The 20,465-nt window shown below is 37.1% G+C and overlaps 1 protein-coding gene across 3 annotated transcripts in view; it reads right to left on the bottom strand.

Moving 5' to 3' along the window:
• The window catches only part of PLPP1 (phospholipid phosphatase 1), a 112,439-nt gene that overhangs the window by 8,446 nt on the left and 83,528 nt on the right, over positions 1-20,465 (bottom strand). For all 3 annotated transcript variants that reach the window (XM_027863424.1, XM_027863425.1, XM_027863426.1), the window contains one exon: positions 7,224-7,281. In XM_027863424.1, coding sequence (XP_027719225.1) covers positions 7,224-7,281 — 58 coding nt within the window. The remainder of the gene's footprint in view (positions 1-7,223; positions 7,282-20,465) is intronic.

Genomic DNA, 20,465 nt, shown 5'->3' with positions numbered 1-20,465 from the left:
CAGGAGTTCATGACTGGGAAGGTTTTGGCCACCAAAAACCATCTTTAAATGACTATAGAGCCCTGCTTCAATTGGAGATTGGCCCTGAAGGCCAAGATGCCCAGGGTAATAAGATGAGTCATCTGCAAAGGATTTTATTTTTTTTGCGGTCAAACGTTTTACATAAATGTGAGGGCTGGAAAGCAAGGAGACATCTGTGTATTCAGAGGCTGAAATGAAAACCAAGTCCAACCTCCATGTCAAGTAAATATTTCCATTGCTGATATTCAGTGAAATGCAGCACACAGCTGTTCCATCCTGTTTCACGTAAAAGAAAAGAGTTGTTTAAAAAACAAAACTATTTATTTGGATTTTCATTTTCATGAAAGCTTTACATCTGAGGTTGACAGACCCAGTCACTAAACTTGTATTTAGTCAAGTTACTTTACTCCCTATTATTATTTCCCTAACTCCCTTCCTCCACACCCTACTTGGTATCCACAAATGGCTCCAAAGAGCAGGCCTTGTCTATGCACTAGGTGGGCGCCCTGCCATAGGGCAGCCTCTCTCCTTCCCATCTGACCCCCACTGTCTGTTTACAACATAAAGCAGGGCTGCTAACTCATCGAAGGCAGGACACATTACAAGCTGCTACAGTTTCCCACTCCCTAAAAATGCTGGATGTGTTTATGTGAAGGGGTACTGCTAGAAAGAGGCGAGTGGCCAAGTTCTGAGGCTTATTCATGATGACCCACTGTGATTTAGGGTAGTGTGGTACATGAATGACATGGGAACTGGAGCTGCTGAAAGAATCAGAACAGGGTCTAAGTTAATAAAACACAAATGTAGGAGACGCACTGGAGTTTTTAAAATGTTGGCTATGAAAGATAGAGGAAATACAGGACAATAGCTTGAGGAGATGATAAGTTTATATAAAGGGATTTTTCTGAAAGGTAGGAAAGTCCTAGGCATGTCTACAGGAAGCAAGGAATAAGCCAGGAGATAAAGAATGACTGAATATGACACAAAGAAAGGGAGATCACCAAGGATCTCATTTGGTGACCTCATTAGTTCCTGTGGGCTTAAGTATCATCCCTCTGCCCCCAGATCAGGATCCAGCCCCCAGCATCTTTTTCAGTCACCTACTGGAGTGTGGGCACACACACACACCTGAAACTCACAAAATCTAAAACAGAACTCGATTATTTTCCATCCAAAATCTTCCCCTCACCCCCAAACTTCCCTAATTTCTGCCAAGGGCACCATCTCTTGACATCAGCATTGCCCACGTTGATGACTTCAGTGTTATCCTTCCCTCTTCACGCACCCTCACCCCCAAGACTTGGTCAGTTGCCGAATCTTGTCCTTTCTACCCCCACAAAAACTGCTCACATCCATTCCCTTGTTTCCATTCACAAGGCTACTATCCTAAATTCAGGTCCTCTCCTGGACTATTTAAAATAGCCTTTTCATTAAGTCTCCCTATACACAGCTGCTAAAGAGATAGGAAGGAAGAAAGGGAGGAAGAAAAAGAGGGAAGGAGGGACTTATTAAAGATCTATTGTGCGAAACCCCTAACAATTATTATCTCACTTGATCCTTAGAACAGCCTTGGGAAATAGATGCTCCATTTTCCCTTTGAGGAAACAGGCAGTGCCTTGCGCAGGGTCACACAGCTAGTAAGTGTCTAACACTGGACTGAACTCAGATCTTCCTGATTCCAAGGCTCTATCCACTGCACCACCTAATTGCTTCTTTGGGGAATAATGTTGAGGGCTTTTTGAGGAAAAGACTCCACACACACCCCCACCACAGGAAGACAGTGAGCCCATGACAGCCTCTATTTTCTCAGTAAAGAGGAGGCCAGGTCTTCTGCTCCAAAGGAGGTGGTGTAGCAGGTATAAAAAACAGAAGAACTGGAATGGCCGGTGTAACATGGTGTCTACTAGGAAAGATTACCACTTTTATTGGTCTCTATCCAAGGTATCTGGCTGCATCTGGCAGCCTCAGTAGAATATCTTCCATTGTGTCAGTCTCTTGCAATAAGGTGTTTCCTTTAGCCAATTAAACTTATTGAGAAAAATGTGTATGTTAAGTTGCCTTGTTAATTAGCCCTACTGAACACTTGAAAAAAGGCAGTGAGTAAGCCCAGAATTTATTATCAAGGTCACAGCTTCAGCTGGATTTATGGAAGAGATTCATCAGGGCCAATTCCCTTTAGATGTTGTTTATGTAGAAAGATTCAAACTGCCCAGCCAAGCAGAAACAGATCCATAAGGTATAAGGAAGAGGAATACATAATTAAACATGTCCTCCTGAAGCCTAGAAGGAGAGATATCCAGGCAAGACTCAAAGGAGTCCTTGTCTCTCCAAACTATTTGCTCATACTGTGTGAAAACAAGAAATACAGGAGTAGAACCTGAACTGCACATAATCTGAGTACAAATGCAAAGCAGTCAAATCTACAGAATAAAATGTGGGAGGGAAATACTGAATATCTTCCCCTATTTCCCAGCAGAATGCATTTGTTTACTATGCCTCATTTCTTACCTAGCCTTAATCACTGAATGGGTATTACCTCAGACAAAGTGAGACCGGGGAATAATCTGCACTGAAAATGGCCAACATCTCCCGCTGCCTCCAGGGCCATCTCCAGTCATCCTCATCTTCATCTTGCCACTGGACCCAGATGGCTCCAGAGGAAAGAACGAGGCTGGCGACTGCACTGCCCTGCCTCACTTAAAATCAATTCACTTGCAAGTGATGGCATCACCTTCCTGACATCGTGATCCTCTTTGAGAACAAAGGACAAAGCAACAACAGCAAAAAGCCCTAGAATGCTGAGCACTGAGGCAAGGATGAAACACCGGGCTCAAACTACATGCTACCATTAAAAAGGAATCAAGGAGAGACAGGGGCTAATCCCTTTCCAGGACCCTCCCTGTGGTGAAAAGAGAAGATGGAAGACTCAGAGCCTAGGAGCAATTCTGCATTTTTAAAATGGAGATAACAGATTCATCCACTTCTTATTTACAAGAAATTTTTAAAGAATAAAATTAGAGAACAAAAGTAAAGCATTATATATATAAATGCAAAAGTATCACACCCCATAAGGTATCACAAAACAAAGACTGGGAATCACTGTCCTAGTCAAATTCATTCATGCACATCAAAAATCGAGTTCCATTCAGTGTGATCACACAAACATACAATTTGGAAAAATGAGTCAGGCTCTCAGTGGCTCTGACCATCCCTACCACCATTCATTATGTCTATCACCCTTCCCCCAGCAAGGGGTGGGGTAGTTATATCGTCGTAAAGAAGCATAAATTTTGCTATTAATTTTACTTCTACTAAATGAACTCAGGAAATTAGAAAGCTGTTTATTAAAACCTTTATAAGGGCAAACAACTCATATATCCCATGGCAATTTTTCAGATACATGTAGGTGTGTGTTTTACAGAGGAAACTGGAAGCTACAGTTGGAATAAACTCCATTCTGCTAAACTAGTATCACTGTTGCTTCCTCAGAAAATTCAATTGATGTAAAATGGGAGTCTTTCACAGCGGCCAGACAAGAGACAAGCACCACTATGTCTCTCTTCACCCCACTCCTTCCTCCAAGACCCTAATGTAATAGTGTTTAAGTTGTGGCTCTGGATTTTATATAAACAGCACCTACATATTACATATTTAAGCATCAAGGGTTAGGTAAGGTTTTTAGAGAAGAACTAGATTTGAAAACAAATAATTTTTTATTCTTTTAAACACTACAAGGACCTAGAAGCATCAACTGACATAAAAATTTTACTTTGAAATAAAAATTTTCATCCTCTATTTTCTATTCCTATTTTCCTTCTATTCTTTATTTTCTTTTCCTTATGGACTTAAAAAAATGCACTGTGCCAATTGACACAGCTTGGTCCTTGTGTTCCGCTTCTTCTAATATTAAATATGAACTCAGAAAGCAAGAAACTTAACTCCAAGCATTTTTTTCACTAATTTCCTCATTAAAATCCATAGGGCTCAGTACTAAATATACATTAAAGTATTCAGTGACCTTCACATGAAAGGATTCTAAATCCTTGGCTTCCCTATAGCTGTCTTAAGGAAAATATATACATACATATGTTCTTTTCCAGTTTACATAGCAAAATGTGGCTGCAAATATATAATTCTACCTTCCAACTATGTCATTAATACAAATTACCATGTTTCCATACATGCAAGCAATTAGGACTAGGCCTCAGGGATCAGGAAATTAACTAGATGACAACAAAGCAGCCCCTGGCTAGACCAAACTTGATTATCTGAATGTAGTACAGAAGCCACATCAAAAATTCCAGATTTTTGAAATTCCGGAGTTATTATACCCACCCCCAATACCACAGGGGAAGGGAGTTATCTAGAAAACAAACTAGCAGGGGGACCCACATCCCACTCTCCATCAAGGGGAAAGGCAAGGCAAGGAAGCACTGTCAACTACAGGTATCCTGGAATATTCAGACAAAACCCATGGCCAAAGACTCATCAGATGCAGATGATCGATGCTCGCCCAAAGGTTACAGCTTCTTCAAAACAGAAGCACAAAGCTAACACAGCTGAGTGGAAAGGGCCCTGGATTTAAAATCACAGAACCTCAGTTCAAATCCTGGTTCTTTCTATCTCCTGTTAGTCAGATTAGAAAAATTGACATAAAAGGAACAACTGATGGAGGGGTCACTTGGAAAAAGGAACATGAATGCACTATTGGTAGATCTGCAAATTGGTCTGGCCATTCTGTAAAGCAATTTGCAACTAGACTGCCCCAGCCCACTAAACTGTGCCTTCATACCCTTTGATGAGGCTAGGCCTATACCCCAAAGAAATTAAAGAAAGAGGAAAAGGAATAGAAGAAAAAGAAAAATATATACAAAAATGTTGATACATGTTTTTGTTGTGATGAAAAAGAACTGGCAACTAAGGGGGTGCCCATTAATCTGAGAATGGCTAAATAAAGTATGGCATTAAAATATAATGTAATACCATTATATTTTAAGAAATGACAAAAGGGATGGTTTCAGAGAAACCTGGGAAGACTTATATAAAATGACACAAAATGAAGTGAGCTAAACCAAGAGAACAATTTATACAGTAATAACAACTTGGTACAAATAACTCTGAAAAACTGATCAATGCAATGAACAATCACAACTCCAGAGGACCAATGATAAATCCGGTGACTTGACAGTGAGGTAAGGGACTCAAGATGCAGAATGATTATATATATATAGATAGATAGATAGATAGATAGATATAGGGACACGACCAATGAAGGAATCTGTTTTACTTGATTATGCATTTGATTATGATTTGATATGCATGGTACAGTTCCAGGCCTGCAGTCAGGAAGAGACTCATCTTCCTGAGTTCAAATCTGGCCTCAGACACTTACTAGCTGTGTCATCTTGGGCACTTAACCATTTACCTCAGTTTCCTCATCTGTAAAATGAGGTGGAGAAGGAAATGGAAAACCAGTTTAGTATCTTTGCCAAGAAAACCCCAAATGGGGTCACAAAGAGGCAAACACAACTGAAAAAACAACTCAACCACAAAATGCATTTTTGTTATGAGGTTTTGTTTTTCTTTTTTCCCTAGTGGGAGATAGATAGGAAGTGAGAGGTAAAAGAAAATGACTGCTTGTTAATTGAAAAAAAAAAATTTTTTTAACCATAGCTCTTCTTTTTCTAGCTGTGAAACCTTTGGTAAGTCACCTCCTCTCTGGGCTTCAAAAACCTCATCTGCAAAATGAGACCCAGGCTAGATAACATACAGATTTCCTTTCCAGTTTTAAATCCAGTATGTGAAAACTATCCACCAAAAGGTTGCTTCCTAATAAGAAGGCTGTATCCCAGCAATTCATTTAGAGAATTTAAGTAATCAAGACTGATAAATCTGTAAAAAGTATTAACTAAGATTCAAAGCATTAGTATGCTGTGATTTGGAACCAGTTTTCTTAAGTTAAAATTTCTACTCAGACATTTGAATAAGTCAGAGCTACACAGCTCTAAGGCACATGGTTATCCAAGCAGCCTCCACAAAGAGCAAGCCATCCCTTTAATGCAGCTTAGGTTTATGAACAAAGTAGTTGCCAGGAATGCACTCTTTCCGCAGAGAGTGGTTTGCCCAGATTTCAGTGGTTTGCATAGGTTTCGCTCCTTTCCCCTGGAAGTTTCAATAGTCTTCCGACACCTTCGTCTTGGAGTTATGGAAACATTGACATAAAATGTCAAAGTGACTGAACATGGAGCAAGATGCACAGCCTAAGAGCCTGATTCAATCAATCAGACCCAGGATTTTGATCCTATTTAATGCCAGGAGAGTCAGGGAAAGATGAGGAGTTGAAACGCTTTTAGGTTAATGGAAAATAGCCTAGGAAATATGTCAGAAAGTGGAAGACAGCCCAAAACTTGCTCAAAGTGAAGCAACCAGCAGCTGCCTTTATTTTAAAGCCTTAGACACCAGACACCAGGGGAAGATCTAGCCACTGAGGGGAAGCAAAACTGGTCTCACAGTTTCCTTTCTAATGAGAAACACAGCATTACATTATCAAGCAAGACAAATCCCCTGAGCCCCATGCTTTGCAAAAGTTGATGAAAGAAAGCAGTTGAAAATAATTTTCTTCTACTGTATAGAAGCTGCTGTCTCCCTCATCATATTCTAAGGAGCTTCTTATGCTGGAAAAAAAATTCAAAGCAAAATTCAAGCAAAGGATATCCAAAGGTTCTTGTTGCAACCCATGGGGAGACATCTCCCACTGGCTCCTGCAATCGTTTCACAATCCCTGCATGTCAGCAGGTAGACTCGCCCACTTTCCCGATTACCTACAAGTTTCTCATATTTAAAGATATGACGTGCTTTAACTGACCCCTCCAATGGCCAGAACAACCTATTTTCAAACCTATCTTTCTTTAGCCATGGCAGAGACAGGATATCTAAAACAAATGGCTGGCTGCCTTTTGTCCTGACTTTCTAAATTAAAGAATACCTTGGCTCTTCATATCTCACACTCCAAATCCCTTCATCCTCCCTGACCTCAGCTCTATGTGATGGCATCCGAATCCAACAGACTCTGAAGAGAAGCCTGTTGGAAATGTCTTCGGGCTGGGCTTTTTGCACGTCAAACAGCATGAAGAAATACACATACTGAATGCATTAACTTTATACTGTACAGTATACATGAGTAAGAAATAGGAAATACTTACTGCGAGGAACAACATGCAGTACATGGAAAATGAAGAATGCCCGGAATAAAATGATAATCTGGGAGAAAAAGGAGATGAGAAAGAACGACATTAACTTCCTTTCTTCTACATTAATTCAGATAAACAGTTACCAACATTTTCACAGCCAAAAACAAATGGAAATTTTTTTTTTTTGGTTTGTTTGTTTGTTTGTTTAAACTGGGCAGTCCATGTTATTTCCCTTGTCTGATTAAAGAGTCAGTGTAACCTTGGGAAAATCACTTCTGAGTCTCCAGTTTCCTCATTTGTAAAGATTAAACTATCGGATCTCCCTTCTAGCTCTGGAAAAACTCTGATAAGTCTGTTTGTATCAACTTCCTTAAAGATTAAGATTGCAAGTTCTCCAAATCACAGATAAAAAAAAAATTTCTGCATTTCTGTCTGACTCTAAAACTGGTCAGAAGAAAAAAGTGAATTAATTCCTTTCTGCATATTTAACACTGACCTTATATGAAGAAAACTAAATCAACCTCACTAGGAGAAGAAACATCTATCAGGATCTGACCCTTGAGACTGGATATAATTATCTCACCACAAGGCTGCAGGGACCTGGGACCAACTTCTAATAGCAAAGCAATACAGCCAGCTGGGCTGCAGGGACAGTTGGGGGGCCACTTGTTTAAAAGTAAATTGACAAGGCTTACTTGAAAGTCAAATGCTACAACCACCGTATAAAGATCAGGACATATTTGTCTTTTTTGTACATGTAATTTGGTTCTTTGTCCTTCGGAGAAAGATATATTTTATTATTTGTTTAAAGACAAAATGGAAAAAAAGTGGCAAAGTGAAATGGTGAGTGACAAAGACTGTACTGATTTTAAGTACAGAAAGAAGACATGTGATTATGCATCCTGTGTCCTAAGAGTACTGACCAGTCCATAATTCTCCCTTGTACCACATCAAGAACCCAAGAATTCAGAATCCTGGCACTTAGTTGCCTTGTGGACCATGAGAGAAACATGATTGGGCTAAGAATCTATACAGGAAATTTCTCAACTGGAATTGTGCCCCCAACAGCTCACAGTACACTATGCTCCAGTGTCTCAGAGAAAACAAAACATCATCTAAATAAACTCTCACACAAAGTATCTAAAGTTTCCAACACACACAAAATTATATAATGAGAACAAAAAATCAAAATCACAAAATGCAGCTGAACTGAGAGCCATGCTACTCTGGCTACTCAAGAATCCTAAATTCTATAAAGGAAAATTGTTTCCAAAGCAGCATCTGCAGTGCACAATATTCACTTTTCCAAGGTAAAAGGTATTACACATCAAGGCAATTTGATAAAACCAAAGGTTAATGAAAAACTGAGTGATTCTCTATTTGCTGAAAATCCACTCCTCAATACAAAAGCAATCCTTCCTGAGGCTCACCCCAAAAAGTTTGGGAAATGGAGGTGAAACAGGGGTTCTCTTAATGGCCAATTATTGTACCCCCATTTCCCAGCAGGTGAATTTCAATACCTCATTCTTAAGCATTCTTTCTGCTAACACAGATATCTCCACTGTACACTTCGAAAGTCTATACATTACATTTGCAAGGCCATCCTGAGTAGACATTTTTCAAGTGGCCAGCCAGGTAGCATTTATTAAAGGCCTTCTATGGGTCTGGTACTGTGCTAATTTGGGGAGTTTTGGAGGTAGAGCTCCAAATCTAGCTATTGAAAATCTGGATTTCTTCCTCTGAAAACTGCCTATTCATAATGTTTGACCATTTCGAGAATGTCTTTTATTCACAGAAATTTGAATCAGTTCACCTATTAGACAGACAGATAAATCTCAGAAATGAAACATTTTTAATCAGAGAAACAATGCAAAGATTTTTTTTCCCATTTACCCACTTCTAACTTTAGCTGAATTGACTTATGCATAAACATTTTCATTTTATGTAATAAAAATGGGCCAATTTATCTACTGTGACCCTCTCTCTTAATCTCTTAATGTGTTATAAACTCTGTCTATTCATAAAATCTGACAGATAATTTCTTCCTTGCACCTCTAATTTGTGTATGATGTCTCCCTTTATTTCTAAGTCATATAACCATTTGGACCTTGTCTTGGTATATGGTATGAACAATTGGTCTATACCTACTTAGTTTCTGCTTCCCAGTTTTCACAAGTTTTTCTTGAAAAATGAGTTCTCTGAGGTTGTTTTCATTTGCTTCTGTATATTGTATATCTAATCTATTCCACTGATAAATCTGTTTCTTAACCAATACTAAATTGTTGATGACTATTACAATGTAGTATATTTCAAGATCTGATACTGCTGAGCTACTTTCCTTTCCACTATTTTTTCATTAAAATCCTTCAATATTTATTATTGATCTTTTGTTCCTCAATGAATTTTGCTATTTTGTTTTATAGTTCTATGAAGTAAAAACCTCTGGTGGTTTGGTATGGAACTGAATTAGTAAATTAATTTAAGATGTATTTGTCATTTTTATCATATTGACTCAGACTATCCACTATTATTTTTATAATAATATAAATATAATTACTTCAATCTGTATTTGCATAAAGAATATTTGGTAATTGTGTTCACACAGTTGGTGCATGTGTGCGTGTGTGTCTGTGTGTGTGTGTGTCTTGGTAGGTATTTTATATTTTCTACGGTATTTTAAATAGAATTACTATATCATTTTCCACTGGATTTGGATGGTAACATACAGAAATGCTGATGATTTATGCAAATTTATTTTTTTATATCCTGCAACTTTGCTGGAGTTCTTGTTTCATGTTTTTTTTCATTGATTCTCTAAGATTTTCTAAAAGAAAAAAATAAGACAAAAAACCAATATGTCATCTGCAAAAAATTGCAATTTAATTCCATCTTTGTCTATGCTTATTCCCAAATAAGGGTTTTTTAAGGAGAGTGAGACCTAAATATGTTTGTACACAGTTGGGAAACCAAGAGACCGAAACTTAGTGAGAGCAGAAATGATAGGTCAGTATGATGAAAGAAACATGACGGAATGGATTCACTTGTGCATGTAGAGAGGTTTGCTTTGGTAAAAAGGACCTCTTCATAGGGAATAAAGAAACAGACAGACTTTTGATAGAAGATATTATCATTAGTTAATTATTATTGTTGGTATATAATTATAATTCTATATTAATAATATATACTAAAACATATAACATGTATTTTTATGTTAGTTATTATTATTAGTCAATCTTTGCATACACGTGTGACATTTCTGTTGTCTCCTCCAATTCCAGGTCTAAAACCTCTTAACACAAGTGGAATACTACTCCAAATCTGCTATGAAATGGTCAGCCTGAAAACTGACTTCTGACATAAATGCAAAAATAGTTTTGTTTGGACCAACACAGGCCACAGGCTACCTGGATCAGGAAATAAAACTTCTGATGAGATTTGAAACCAACAAAATTACATTCCACCAAATGCAAAGAGGCAAGAATGTCTTTTTTTAAAAATCACACTCTTTAATCAAGGGCTGCAGAATTACATAAAGTTAAAAGAGTAACTACCACAAAATCTCACATGGATTGTAAGAAACATCACAAGTAAGACTGACAAGCATACTTTTCAAGTTACTAACAAACCCATTTCATCCTGTTATTAACAACACTCATTGTCAAGGGTTGGGTGGTTGTTCTTTCTCCTCTGTTGAAATCACAGTGTAAACTGTTTTCTTGGCTCTGCTTCTTTCACTCTGTATTAATTTGTAAAGATCTCTCCATGCTTTTCTAGATTCACTGATATGCATCATTTCTTACAACACAGTAATATTTCATTATATTCATGTACCACAATTTAAGCCACTCTCTAACCAACACATATCTTACGTTATTGCCATTTCTTTGCTACTAGACAAAGTTCCACCATAAATATTTTGGTATAAAAGAGGACTTTCTTCCTATCAATGACCTCCTTTTGGGTGTAAGCCTAGTAATTCAATCTCTGGATCAAAGAGGAATGAACATTTAAGTTACTATATTTGCCTGATTCAAAAAATGTTTGTACTACTTCACAGTTCCACCAACAATGCACTAGTGTGGCTATCTTATCATAACCTATCCAACACTGACTGTTCCCATCTTTTGTCATCTTTTCCATTTTGTAGGTGTAAAAATGAAACTTCAGGGTTGTTTTGATTTGCATTTTTTCTCAGCTCTTATAAGGTTATTGATAGTTTAATTTTAATTTAATGAATAAGCAATTCTTTTGAGAACTACTTATTCACATTCTTTAATCACATATCTGTTACGGAATGGTTTTTGGTTTCGATGTAGAGACATTTTGGATACCAAACACTTATTTAAGAAATGGGATACAGGGGCAGCTAGGTGGCACAGTAGATAGAGTGCCGGCCCTGGATTCAGGAGGACCTGAGTTCAAATCCAGCCTCAGACACATAACACTCACTAGCTGTGTGACCCTGGGCAAGTCACTTAACCCCAATTGCCTCGGAAAGAAAGAAAGACAGAAAAGAAAGACAGAAAGGAAGGAAGGAATGAACAAAGAAAGGAAGGAAAGAGAGAAAGAGAGAAAGAAATGTGATACAAAAATGTTTTACCATTTGTTCACTTCCCTTCTTAACCTAGATGCATTAGTTTTGTTTTGTTTTGTTTTTTAATGTAGAAACTTTTCAGTTTCATGTTAAGGGCTGTTAGGTGGCACAGTGAATACAGCAGATCACTGGGCCTAGAGTCAGAAAGACTAGAGTTCAAATCCCACTAGCTGTGTGAATTTGGGCAACTGTCTTAATTTCCTCATTTGTAAAATGGGGATATAATAACTGTACTTATTTCCCAGAGTAGTTGGATCAAATGAGGTAACATTTGTAAAATGCAAAGCGGCTGGCACATAGTAGGTGCTATATAAATGACAGCTGCTATTAATATTATTACATAATCAAAATTACCTATATAATCTTTTATGATTGCCTATATCCCTTGTATGGTTAGTAATATACCTTTAAATGGTACTATATTTAATATGCAGGTCAGGTATACATTTAGAATGTATTGAAGAATACAGTACAAGGTGTTGGTCTTAGCCTAATTTCTGTCAGCCTGCTTACAAGTTTTCCCAGACATTTTTAACATAGTTCTTTACTAAGCAATTCATGCTTTGAGGTTTATTGAACACTAGGTTACTGGGTTCCATTGTTTGTGATTTTCCCTTTCTAGTTTGTTTTACTGATTTATTTCTCTAACTTTTAACCAATACCAAATAGTTCTGATGACTGCTGCTTCATGATACAGACTGAGTTTTGGAAGTGCTATTCTCATTCTTACCTTATTCTAGGTAATTCTAGTCATTCTCCAAATGACTTATTATTTTATCAAGTTCAGTAAAGTATCCCTTTGATAATCTGATTAGCTAGTATAAAACTGTAGATTATACTGGTATGTCCGAATCATGAGCACCAAGTATTCCACCAGTGACTGGTCCTTTATTTCATTAAAGAGCACCTTGCAATTGAATCTATACAAGTATTTTATACAAAAATGGGGTTACCAACAGTTAATGGTTATAAATTACATAACACAAAGGGCAATTCTTAACACCCTGTGCTTTCTTTCCCACCTCTCCACCACTACAATCACAGAGGAGGTAGAAGGGAGCCAAAAGGGACGAGTGGACATTTTCTATTTGCTTGTTTGTTTCATTTCTCTTTTACCACAAGTAAAGAATTCACCCAGAGGCAGGTCTACTGCTGATGAGCTACTGTGTGTTGTACTCAAACGTTCTCCTGTGGGGTAAAACCTACAGAGCTGGCATCCCACTTGTGGTGAGCCTGACAGCGCTTCTGACACTTCAGAGAGCTATCACGTCCTACCTACCACCCACCAACTAAGAAGAAAAGAGATCTTTTCAGGTAATATACTTAAAAGAATAGTTTGTTTATAGAGTCAGATTGAATTTCTTTTTACTTCTTTTCATTAAATGAGACATCATCCTGGCAGCTAACACTCTCCACCAAGATATGATATGTTAAATGTATTCACATCCATTTATGGGACAACATGTAGAGAACACACTGCAAACCTTAAAGCATTATTATTGTCCTCAATATCCCAATGAAGAATTTATTACAATTTTTATTTTAGAAACAGGCTACCAAACCAAATAAATAATAATCAAATGATTACCTACTGGTCATCTTGGTAAGACTGTAAAATTTCTCTAAGCCTTAGAATATCCATACTATAGAACAAAGATACAACCATACTTTCTATCACTTACCACAAAAAAAATGTGATTCTAAGCCCTTTCCTTCTACTGAGGTTTAGTAAAAGGATAAAATCTGGATAAAAGGAGACAACCACTAAATATTCCAAGCTAAGCCTACATAATCTAGACAACTGTGGTTTATGCAGTTGTACTACAAGTAGTCAGTCATCTTTAGTGACCTAGCAAATGCTTAAGAGCGTTTTTACTCCAAAGATTTCTCATGTAATCAGTCATACAACTTATGCTGCATGGCGGTTTATTAAAACTAAAATTAATTAATAGATAGTTTTTACAAGTGACTCTTACTTTGAAAGGAAACAAATGCAATGTAAATACCCCTATGAATAACACCCTGTAGCCACAATCTTTCTTCAGGTACTAAGCAGGTTCAACCCCTTTGGTTTCATTCTTAAAATAGTTCATTAGGATATTTCAGTTAAAACAGTAAAACCAATGGGCTTATACACCATCATATTCACTTTGTCCATGGAGGTCAGAAGAAAAGGAAAATGTCCATATTTTAAAAAAATATTTTATAGAGCATTAGTCTTTATTGTGACCAAGTACTGAAAAGAAAAAGGATATCTACCAATTACGGAACGGCTGAATCCTAAAAAACACCAAAAAAAAAAAAAAAGGACCCGTTTGAACTGATGCAGTGACAGGAACAGAACCAGGTGCATGATTTCAGCAACAACTAAAACACTGTAAAGGCAAACATCTATGAGAGACTTAGGAACAATGAATAATATAATGATGGGGGGGAGAGAAGAATCCAGAATACTGATAATGAAGCACCTTCCTACCCATAGCAGACAGATGATGGATTCAAAGTACAGAATAATGCATACATTTTCAGACATGGTCAGTGTGTTCATTGGTTTTGCATGACTATTTGTTATAAAGGTGATTTTTTTAGCAGATAGAATGATAAGTGTTGTTTTTTTTAAGACAAAAAAAGAATGAATGAATGAATCTTTTAAAAAATAAACAGAAGGAAGTTCACAAGGGAAACAGACAAGCAGGGAAGAACCAGAACCACTACATTAAATTTTAAAAATATACAGTAAGCCATATATAGCTGAAGTTGATGGTTTTATATGCTGTCCTCTTTTGTACTGTTCTCTTACAAGGAAACATTCATGTTTGTTGATTTGTCAAGTTCATAATTAAAATTTTTTTAAAGATAAGGCATCAATAAAAAGTATTTTCAGTGCCTTAAAGATATTAAATCCCTAGATGACATCATAAAGCAGTGATACGTGTAACAGTCTTGGTACAGAAGGGGAGCAACACATCAAAAAGTCTTTTTAAAAAAGCTACTAAATATAAAACATTTGATGACAAGATAGCAAAAGGTTGGTATTATTATTCTGGCAGGTTACAATGAAGCAACTCTTCAATAATAATTCTATCCCTTTGAGATGTGGCCTAAATGATTGATTTAAAAATCAATTACATGCAATCTTCAAACATACAACAGCTTTTCCAGAAATATAACCCGCCAGAAATCAAAATGATTTGAGATAATCTGATTTTCCTATAGAAAGTATTAAATAAGGAGATACACTCCAAATCAAACTACTCAAATCCAATTTTTTATTTAAAAAGCAGAATTTTAGACATTTCAAGCTAGAAAAGGACTTTAGAAATAGTTCCTCATCTAACCCCTTTCTTTACAGATGCAGAAAACCACAATGGTTTTCTGAGCTCCTCTCATTACTGGCTGAGCTGGACCTAGTGCTCATAAAGCCTGACATTCCAGTCCAATGTATATTACTACATTAGTGATAATATATTATAGTATATTACTATACTATATTCACCCAAAACCCTGGGGTCCATCCACGAGACAGGATACTGTATGCTACACAGAACAATGCTTAGGGCAAACAACTTAACACAGCATTTTTATTTAATTTCATTTATGTAAGATATTTCCAGGAGACAGGCTATGACAAGGAGAACAATGAGCATGATGAAAGACAGAAGGAATAGACAGACAGACAAACACAAGAAGGGAGAAAACAGACTGTTCTCTCACAAAGCAAAGGCTTAAAATAACAAAAGGAAATGCAACCAAAACTAACTTCTTTTAGAAAGGGTATTCAAGCCACATATAACCAAAACAGTAAAGTAAACTAATCTTATTTCCGTGGACCACCCAGTGATTTTGAGCTATTCTTTTAACAGAAGGAAAAATCCTGCCATGCAACTCTTTATAACAGCATTATGATGAACTTAACAGACTATTACTGAAAGGAACTTACACTAAATAAGTTCTAGTTTAAGCAAGACATTTTATATAAAGATCTTTATATCTAAAATGGTATCAATTTATCTCTTCTTTTCAATTCATTAATATTAGGTCATGATCAAATTATTTCAATCAGCTACTGGGTCCAAAAAGTAATTCAGAGAACTCTAATCCTAAAGGTAAAGTACAGATCACAGAAACCCCTGGGAATGAGAAATTTTGGGGACTGGAATAAATGGATAAAAAGAACAGAAAGATCCATTGTAAATATATAAGAGACGAGGGAAAAGTCTGAGTATTTTAAACTCTTAGGGAACAATTTTAAAATTTAAATATTCAAATGACACAAATGTGGGTTGTTGTTTCTTTTTTTTTTTTTTTTTTTGATTTAAAAAAAAAAATCATTCTGTAGGTGATGAGTACCTGGAGAGTAGACTTAGAAAAACAAGAAATAGTAAGAGAGAGATTTAAACAGGGTTGATATTTTATCAGTTTCAAAGAACTGAGATGGCATGGAGGAGCACCATCTGACCGAGTAGAAAGAAATACTGCCAAGGTAGAATTTTATCTTACAACATGCTACTTACTCTGTGACTTTAAGGAAGGCTAAGATTAGTGGGGGGGGGGGAGATACATGAATACCAAAGGGAAAGTTTCTTTTGCATAACAAAAAGATCTAAGTCTTAAAAGCAAAATCATCTTGGCTACATGAGAAAAGCAAGGATGCAAGGGGCTGGGGAGTAAATCATACAAAAGGAAACGTTGGTTTGTGCAAAGTAAGGGGTTTCCAGGCTACATGAAAAGTTTTGCAGTACACTAAAGTATTTGCTTTATTCATACTGAAGGATGACTATTCTTATTAGAGGATAAAACAATGAATTAATTTTTTTTCCTCTGCACTCTTATTTGTAACACTGGGTAAGTCACTTAACCTACAGTTTCCTCTAAATGTATAATTATATGGGGAAAGGAGGTCGTCAATAGGTGATGGAGAAAGAGAAGAGGAGAAGGGAAAGGGCAAAGAGAAAGGGGAGAAAAGGAGAAGGGGAGGGAGGGAGGAGGAGGGAAGAGAAAAAGAGGGAGATGGGAAGAGAGAGGAGGAAGGAGAAAGGAGACAAGGGAAGGGGGGAAGAAAGAGGCTGAGGGAGAAAGGGGGTAGGGAAGGAGGCAGAGAGAGAATGGGAGCACACAAATTCTCTGCACTGCAACATAAAATTACGCAACTCAACATAAAAACCACTAAAAAAGTGCAGCAAGGCCAGTACCTATTATAATGTAGAATCTGCTTTACTAGGGAAACAATTTGCATCATTCCATCATCTACTTCAAGTGAAAATACCAACTTTTAATTATCAAGTTTATGAAAGAAAAGGGAAAAATTAAGATTACTGCGTGAATTAAACTGATCTCTTCTCAAGATTCATAACTGAAGGTGGAGATTGCCAGCGTCAGTATAGTAGGTGGAAGTTAGGAGAAGAAATGAATCAATAAAAACCAATACAGAAGTGAAATAAGATGAAAGGGAAGCTGGTCAGACAGGTCCACTCTCAGTTCCTACCAGATTAGACTAACTAACCTTACTGTAAATGATGCAAACACAAAGAATACCTTATTAAAGGTAACATTTCCCATGTCTAAAAGCATGGTAAAGAAGACAAAAAGTTGGATTACTTAAAATATCGTAAAGTGTATGAATACATGCATGTATAAACATAAATGCTCATTAGAAAACAGCTCCTACTATGTAATGACATTTACATGTGAACTTCTGTATTAATTAGAATACGATAGGAAGAAAAGATATATTTTAACAAACTTGATCTAACAAATGAAAATGTCTATATTCCTTTTTGCAAATTTAAATGTCACTAAATGTTATTTTTCTGACTATGTACTTAAGAACATAATACAAAGCCTCATCTTAATGAAAGTCTAAGAAATCAGCATAAAAAAGGTATGTCCACTCTTGTTCCCTCTCCCACAGTTCTAGAATACATCTGGCCAACTGTAATGCTCGGTGATAGGTATGGACAACCTTCCCAAGTGTACTTAAACACAATGCTTTCAATAGTTTGACCCCATAAATGAGGTGAATCAATTGAATTTGACATTTATTCTCTTCTGTGTTTTTCCCTCAGACATATAGCTATTTTATTAAAGAATGGCATCACTAAGGAGGGCTTGCCAAGTGCCAGTTCTGCATATACCCCTTTTAAAGACAAAGACTGGGTTGGATAGGGATACTGGCAAAGATGGTGGCGTAGAAGACAGTACAACTTGGACATTCCTACAACTATACCAACAAAGATGTAGAAAGGGCTCCAGACCAAAAGGGACCACGAAATCCAAGGAGAAACCATGACAGGTCATTTTTCCAGCCAATGCTCATGAATGCATATCACAAGCATGTCAAAAGGGGAGGAAATATGCAACAAAGGTGGGCAGGCATCTGTACTTCTAAAGCAGGAGGTGAATTAAGGTTAAACCAATTAAGCCAGTGGGCAGTCCCACACCACGAACAGTCCTCCTATAGGATGGATCAATGATCCTGAAGCAGGATCCCACCTTCAGCCCACTGGCCCACATGAGGGAGGAGCCAGAAGTTCTATTGCTCAGACCCCAGAGCAAGATCAAAGATTCATGACAAGACTGGGGGTAGGGAAGAGGTCTGTGTGTGGTGTTACAGCCCTGCTGTTCTGAAACTGCAGGGTTCTTCAAGCTAGCTGACAGGGGTTGGGACTAGAAACTATCTCCTGAGTTCAAGTTAGGAGCAAGCCTGCACTCTGTGTTACCCAGACCTAAAATGTAGTCTGCTGTCTGCAAAGCTCACACCAGGAAGGCAGCAGTAAAACCATGCCTTATGTCAGACAACTTGGACCCTTTGTTGGTCTCTGGCATGGGCTACTACTGACATCCTTGAAGAACACAGCAGTAAGGGCCTGGTTCTAATACAACATCCCAATTCAGAAAGTAAAGCTAGAAGGGAATGAGTAAACAAAAAAAGGCACCAACAATAAAGTGCAATTACTGAGCCAGGGACACCAAATACATGAACCTGGACAAAGAGAGTAACTCCACAATATCTACAACCAAAGCTCAAAGAAGGTCGCAGCTTGGCCACAAATGCAACTAGAATTATAGGAAGAAGTGAAGCAAGAAATAAAAAGAAAGATTAAAGATATTATAAATGAAATGAGAATTCTGGAAAGAATTGATAAAGAAGAAATTGAAAAGATATGGGAAGGAATTGGAAGGATAATTAACAGCTTAGTAGAAAAGGGATAAATCCTCACCCAACAGGCTCACTGAAAATTAGAACAGACAAACAGAAGTTAATGGCTCTATGATACAAAGAAATAACAGTGAAAAGACAAAAAGTGGGGGGGAATGACTGTAAAGTATATCTCAAATTAAAAACTGAACTGAACATGACAGACATGATCCAAAAAGAAAAAAAGCCCGCATATCATGTTTTTATAAATCATTAACAAAACCACCCAGAACTATTAGAAACAAAGGACATAATAAAAATAGAAGCCTCTAGTAATCTCCAGAAAGAAATTCAAATCCGAAAATACCCTGAAACTTCATAGTCAAAATCTAGAGGTTCTAAGTCCAAAAAAAAAAAAAAAAAGGTACTCAGGAGCCACAGTTAGGATCACACAAGATTTAGCAGTTCCACTATAAAAGAGTAAAAACCTTGGAATACATTATTCCAGAAGGCAATATATAGAGAGTCAAAACAGAAAAAACTGTACATCAATAGCCCTGAAGAATATAAACCCTCCAAAAATAAGTAAAATATCAGCAAGTAGTCTGTAGCAATATAGTTAAAATATATACTATCACTTTTATTTATTTATTTGTTTGGGTTTTTTTTTTAGGCAGTTGGGGTTAGTGACTTGCCCAGGGTCACACAGCTAGTAAGTGTCAAGTGTTTGGTCTGAGGCTGTATTTGAACTCAGGTCCTCCTGACTTCAGGATCGGTGCTCTATCCACTGCGCCACCTAGCTGCCCCACTAACTTGGATTTATGCCAGGAATGCAGGGTTAGTTCAATGTTAGGAAAACTATAAACGTATTAATAACAATCATAATTATGGCAATAGATACAGAAAAGACTTTTGTCCCCCCTAAAAATGTATTTGTTTAAAAACACTAGAAAACATTGGAATAATTGGATATTTCCACAGCAAAGTTAAGTGGTAGCTATCCAAAGCAAAAGAGCCAGCACAACTACAGGTCTTCCTAATAAGATCAGGAGTAAATCAAAGATGTCCACCATCACCACTACTTTCGACATAGTGTTTACAAAAAAAGAAACTAAGGGGGTATCCAACAAATGGGGAATGGCTCTAGTTGTTCAGTCGTTTCAATCATGTCCAACTCTTCATGACCCCATTTGGGGTTTTCACGGCAAAGATACTGGAGCGGTTTGCCATTTCCTTCCCCAGTTCATTTTATAGATGAGGAAACCAAGGCAAACAGGGTCAAGTGACTTGCCCTGGGTCACACAGCTAGTAAATATATGAGGCCAGATTTGAACTAAAGAAGATGAGTCTTCCTAACTCCAGGCCTGCTACTTTATCTACGGAGCTACGTAGCTAACTGCATGGAATACTATTGTTTCATTAAAAATGAAAACCATTGTACCATAAAAAAAAATAAGGGAGCTTCAGGGAAACCTGAGACTTGTATGAACTGTTTCAGATTTACAATACTGTAAAGACAAAC

The sequence above is a fragment of the Vombatus ursinus genome, unplaced genomic scaffold (assembly GCF_900497805.2).
Source record: "Vombatus ursinus unplaced genomic scaffold, bare-nosed wombat genome assembly UNPS02014772.1, whole genome shotgun sequence".
Taxonomy (NCBI): Eukaryota; Metazoa; Chordata; class Mammalia; order Diprotodontia; family Vombatidae; genus Vombatus; species Vombatus ursinus.
This window is presented reverse-complemented; position numbering and strand designations above follow the sequence as displayed.